Below are 6,000 nucleotides of genomic sequence, written 5' to 3'. Positions count from 1 at the left end.
AGGCTGGACTGCAACCTCCGCCTCCCGGGTTCAAGCAATTCTAGTACCTCAGCCTTCTAAGTAGCTGGGATTACAGGAGTGCACACCACATCCAGCTAATTTTTGTATTTTTAGTAGAGACGTGGTTTCGCCATGTTGGCCAGGCTGGTCTCGAACTCCTGACCTCAAGTGATCTGCCCACCATCCATAATATTTAAATAAGCATATTGACTTCTTCTTAAACTAAGGGTTAAATATTATATTTTATTTTAATAGTTTAGGTTCATGTATCTCATATCTTATGCTCAAGTTAATAATTCCTATTTGCTATACATTTACGAAAAAGCCTTATAAATGGTTTAATAATAAATATTTCTTGGAATCTAACCTTGGAAAATTTTCCCAAATACAGCAAAAAGATTCATGCACAAAGATGCTCATCCAATTATCAGTTGGAAACAGTCTTCAATGAGCAAAATTATGGAAATCACTAGAGGTTGCCTATTATGCAATTATTGATATAATGTTTAAGAAGGCTATGAATACAATAAAAACATCTTTGATAAAATATTAAGTGAAAAAGCTTACATAAAAGTATATATGTAGTATGATAATATTCTGTAAAATTTTGTAAGATAATTGAGGCATACATAGAAAAAAAATAGACTGGAAAAATCATCCAGAAATTGTTAGCAGTGATTAGCTTAAGGTAATGGGGGACAATGTAGGTTCTTTCTACATCTCTACATGGTCTAAATTTTCTATAATAGCCAGCTATTATTTTTAATGAAAAAAATAATAAATAAGAGGAGTATCCAATAAGAACAAAGTCAGTAGTGCCTTTCAAGGTTGATTTTGGGTGACTTTTCACATATTTAGGAATGGGGATGATTCCTTTAATAGGAGCCTGGTGAGTCCAAGAGAGCAAGAGACTGCCTCGTCACTCCTCTGACAGGTAAGAAGCATCCTGAGAAATGAAAACACTTTTCCTGAAGACAGCAGGGTCCTCTTGCTGCAGCATGTTTCAGAATCTGGCCTAATTTGGGAGACTTTTAAGAATATGCCAACTAATCAGTCACATAATACAAAAAAGGGAAAGGTAGACAATCAATTGGAAATAAACAAAGACACAGTACAGAGCATGACCAGGTTCTTATTCATAGGAGAGATGTTCTCCTATATACGTGTTCATCAAAAATAAGATTGAAGGAAAAAGGAGGTGGTAAGAACACACTCAAACTATCAACCTCCAGTCCCAGGCACTGAGACACAGAGAGAAACAGGCACCATTCTGGAGAAACACGTAAAGGAAATGTTCTTCCTTTATATCCATCTTCACGTGTGAAACCAATCACACACTTTCTCAAGGTTTCAGCACACTAGGGTGATTAAAAATCATCCATCCTGTACCCAGGGTTCTGAAAATCTCTCATTTAGTAGTCGACAGCAAAATGGTTCATCAGCATTCCTTAATATGATCTGTAAAAACAAAGAACACTGTGTTAAGAATAGATTTCCCACTTCCATTCTCAGGCAGGATATGGTTTGCTTCAAAATATACTGGGAATATACTGGGAATAGATCCAAATATACCACCAAAGTTGAGAGATTTTTTTTAATAGAAGCAGCTCTGAGAACGTTTTTTTTTTTAAAGATGTGTATTCTGACCAGTCTGTCGGTGTGAACTGCGTGACTCAGGTTGAATGATCAAGGCTCAACTCATTCAATCTAGGTTAAAATCCAGAACGTTTCTGAGCATTTTATTTGCTCAGTGGTTTCTGCAAAAATTTAAAAAAATGAATTAAAACTGAAATAACTTACAAAAATGTGGGTTTATGATGAGCCCCCCCAAAGAACAACTTAGATTCTTTTAATGAACTAGAACGTAAGCGCAGCAAATGCAAGAATCAATGGATTATGATGCAGGAAATGAACAATTTCCAGGGGCCTTCCTTAAGGTAAGGTCTATTCCCATAGTCTTCGAGGAGGGTGCCCACTCCTTAAGTGTGAAGATAGGAGAAAACAAATGGCTTGCTCTCACCCTGGATTATTACTTCCTTTCAACTTTGGTGTAAGAGAAGGAAAACAATAGACAATTACCTGTTTATTTCATCTCAGCTTCCTGGATCAAAGGCTGATTCAGGGATGGAGACGGGGGAATTGGCAAAGGCTTGCCCCCAGGGTCAGCTCCTCGCCCACATCAAATGATTGCCAGTTCACTCCCACAAGAGGCTGACGCTGTCTTCCCTGACCACTACCCCAGGGAAAGATTACTGTCACCCCTCTAGAGAAAGAAGCCTCGGGAGGCACTGGCAGAGTATACCTAGCTGGTTGCCTATAAAGTTATATTTTCAGTGACGTTAAGGATATGACAAACACACCATTCAAAAAAATGATCTTATATCTAGAATTAAAAAGCATACGAAAAATTGAACATGCCAAATTTGTTGTCTCTAAGACCACCAGTGGTTCTGAATTTTGGGGGCACCTGTTTTCTCACGGACTCTTTTGCTCCTCTTTTTTTCTGTGTAGACGCAAATATCTACACCTGCACACACATAAAAAGTAGGTGATGTCCTTCTCTCAGTTCCTTTTCATTCACCAATTGCTTAATTCTCAATATGTCAATTAAAGTTTAAAGTTAAACAAAGGGCAAGTTGATAGGAAATCAGTGTGTCTGCCTATTTTACTCACAGCACATTTGAGAAAGAATGAGAGATGAGAGGATTGGAGATTTAAGAGGGGGATGTGTGTGTCTGAATCTGACTCTTTTCTGATGATTACAACTCTTTAATCACCTTTAGATTTGTATCATTTTAGTTGTTTTACGTTCCTGATTTTTTTTTCTACATTTCAGCTGACAAACAAAATAGCATGTGTTTCAAAATCCAAATTGTAATTTATTATAAGGTTTAATAGTGTTTTCATTAAACACAATTATGAAAGAGTTGAAATAAGTTCTCCCTTAATATGCAAGGCTTATTTTTTTGAGCACATTAGGAGGCTGTACCTCCCTTTCAGATTACATCAAATATGCATCAATCTTGCTCTAACAAAGCCTTCCATAATACAGTGCTTTTTGATATGAGCTATAACTGTCAGAACCCAAGGAAAAGAATTCTGAGACCAGAAAGATTGAAAGGAACCTGATGCAACATGATTTCCCCTATAGCACAATCATCCCATGAATATAAATTTCTGTAGCTTAAGTACTTAATGCATAGACAGTGGTCAGTGCATGAGGTCAGTGCCAGGGTCAGCACAGTTCTGAGTGCTGAGCAGGTACTCAATAAATACTTATGGAAGGAAGGGAAGAGAGGAAGGAGAAAGAAGAGAATTCTTAATTATGTTTCCATTCCTTACAATTTGCTTTCTCAAAAAAAAATTCTAATCCAGTGGAATGCCCATTGCTGTTTTTTTCCTAACTCGACATGTCCCTAAAAACATTCTTAACATTTGGTTTTAAGATTTGGACAGGTAATGAGAAAACATAATAAAAGCAAATGGTAAGACCATGGACCAAAGCCTTGGGTTAAATTTTGCCAGTAAATTGAATTGCATTTTAATTGTGCAAAAGAACTATTGTTAAAAACCTTGAATGCCTCACCAAAACATTTTTTGTTAGCAAAAAGATGATTAACATATTTGTATATTCATAGTAATAAATATAATATGAGAATAAGACATTTTTGGGTGCTGATCTGTAAATACATTCATGATACAGAATTAAGGAAGATTAAAAAATAGCAGATCTTGGAACAGTGTGGCCTTGTCTCAATTCATGCCAAAATAGCTGTATAGGTTACAAGTGTTTTAAAAGGTCCTACAGGACAAGATACTTAAAACCTGTCCCTAACAATGCTAACCCCTGGTGTGGGGGCCAAAATTGGTAGGGAAGGTAATGTGAGAAGGAACTTCAACTTGTTTCCTTCTGTATATCTGTAATTTTTTTTTTTTCACAATGCGTTATTTTCAAATTTGGTAATTTATGGAAATAACTGAGAAAAAATCATGATTTTAAATTAGTCTTAAAAGATGCAAATTTTCAGAGCAAAGTAAAAAGCCATTAGAATGACTCACCTTGCTATAATTAGATTTTCTCCATTAGAGTTCATACAGTTTTATTTTATTTTATTAGCAATTTCTTTCAGAAGACCCTTGAGATCATTAAGCTTGGAAAGAGAAAAAAATAGAACCAGTCTTAAGATAAATTTTCCAACTTTCATTTTTAAATTATTGCTCCGTGCCTTTTCTAAGAAACAGACATGTCTACTAAGTAGCAAGTACAGCACATCTAAAATAAGGCAGAATGAGAGTGGCATGTGATATTTCAGATCCTGATCATTGCTTACTTTCTGAAATCATATCACTAGCAATTAGTTAGTAAACCAATTAATATTAACTTTATTCAGAGGCAAATCATTAGTGGCTCCCAAATAGAGATAATAGATTTCAATAATACGAACAAGTAATACGTAAAAAAAAATGTTCTGTGTAACTAACATTAATAAAATTATAAGATACTAATTAAGTTTTGCTTTAGTAAAAGTATAATACTAATAAAAATAATGTGATACTAATAAAATTTTTGCAAATAAAAGATCTCCCCACACACACAAAAAGAGCACACAATTTAAGTAAGAGGCGTAATGAAATTAATCTTGATCCATGCATGTTTCACAAATTTATTACAAAAGATACATGAAGTCATTTTAAATTACATGTCATATTAGTACACTTGATAAAAGCAATTTCTGTATAGTTTGGTTTCTAATTTGCTATATCACTCACTCAAGAAACAAAAAATCTGTATTTAAGTTGAGCTTAATTTCAGTAGTAACCTTTTTCTTTAACTGTTTAAAAATAAAAGAACAAAATGAAACTATAAGTGCTAATGGCTTCCTAAAATAAATAAGGCATAGTAAGATCCATACCTTACAGACATAAGATGAATTGTATTGTTTTCTGGTATAATGAGATGGGGAAATTTTGTATTCCCTATAGGAGCTTTTGAGAGAGCCTTGTATTTGTTAATAGTAAAATGACTTTAGTAAGCTGTTTAAAGTAGAGCAAAAACTCCAAAAGCAAAATACATTTTTAAAAAGAGAGAGTCGAAAAACAATGGGAAAAAAATCATTGAAAGTAAGAGTTGGTTTTTTGAAAAGATAAACAAAATCAACAAACCTTTTTAAAAAAGGAAGAAGACACAAATAAATACAATCAGAAATGAGAAAGACAACCTTACAGAGAGGGCATAGAAACGAAAGGAATCTGAAGGGGCTAATATAAACAATTATATGCAAAAAGGTAGATAAACCTGGAAGAAATGGAAATATCCCAGAAATGTACAACTTACAAAGACCTGAATCAAGAAGAAATACAAAGCCTGAACAGACAAACAACAAATGAAGAAAAAAAAATCAGCAAACAAAAAGCTTTCAACAAAGAAAAGCCCAGGATGGCTTATTGGGAAATCAGATGGCTTACTGGGAAATTCTGGCAGACAGTCAAAGAAGAACAAATACCAAACCTTAGACTCTTCCAAAAAATAGAAAAGGGAACAAGTACAAATTCATTGTGTGAGGCCAGCATTATTCTTTTACCAAAGCCAGAAAAAGAAAACACAAGAAAGAAAACTATAGGCCAATGTTCCTGAGGAACATAGATACAGAAATCTCACTAAATTACTAGCAAACTGAATTTCAGAGCACATTAAAAGGCTCCGTGGAGACACCACCACCCAGTGGTATTTATCACTGGTATGCAAGGGTGGTTCAACATATGAAGATTCATCAGTGTGATACACCACATTAACAGAATGAAAGATAAAAACCACACGATCATCTCAATAGATGCAGAAAAAGCAGTTGACAAAATTCAAGGTCTTTTCATGATTTAAAAAAAAAACTCTCTCAACAAAATAGGTATAGAAGGAACTTACCACAACACAATAAAGGCCATATATGAAAAACCCACAACTAACATCATACTTCATGGGGTAAAACTGAAACCTTTTTCTCT

The 6,000-nt window shown here is 34.5% G+C and overlaps 1 protein-coding gene across 1 annotated transcript in view; it reads right to left on the bottom strand.

Annotated features, from left to right (window-relative positions):
- Positions 1-223: 223 nt before the first annotated feature.
- Positions 224-6,000, bottom strand: part of TRPM8 (transient receptor potential cation channel subfamily M member 8) — a 91,356-nt gene continuing 85,579 nt past the window's right edge. Inside the window, exons 24-25 of the mRNA XM_077957949.1 lie at positions 4,060-4,151; positions 224-1,458 (exon numbers count right to left, since the gene is read on the bottom strand). Coding sequence (XP_077814075.1) covers positions 4,101-4,151 — 51 coding nt within the window. The 3' untranslated portion in view covers positions 224-1,458; positions 4,060-4,100. The remainder of the gene's footprint in view (positions 1,459-4,059; positions 4,152-6,000) is intronic.

This window comes from Macaca mulatta, chromosome 12 (genome assembly GCF_049350105.2).
Source record: "Macaca mulatta isolate MMU2019108-1 chromosome 12, T2T-MMU8v2.0, whole genome shotgun sequence".
NCBI classification, from domain to species: Eukaryota; Metazoa; Chordata; class Mammalia; order Primates; family Cercopithecidae; genus Macaca; species Macaca mulatta.
Note: the sequence above shows the minus strand (reverse complement) of the source record. Positions and strands in the feature narration are given on the sequence as shown.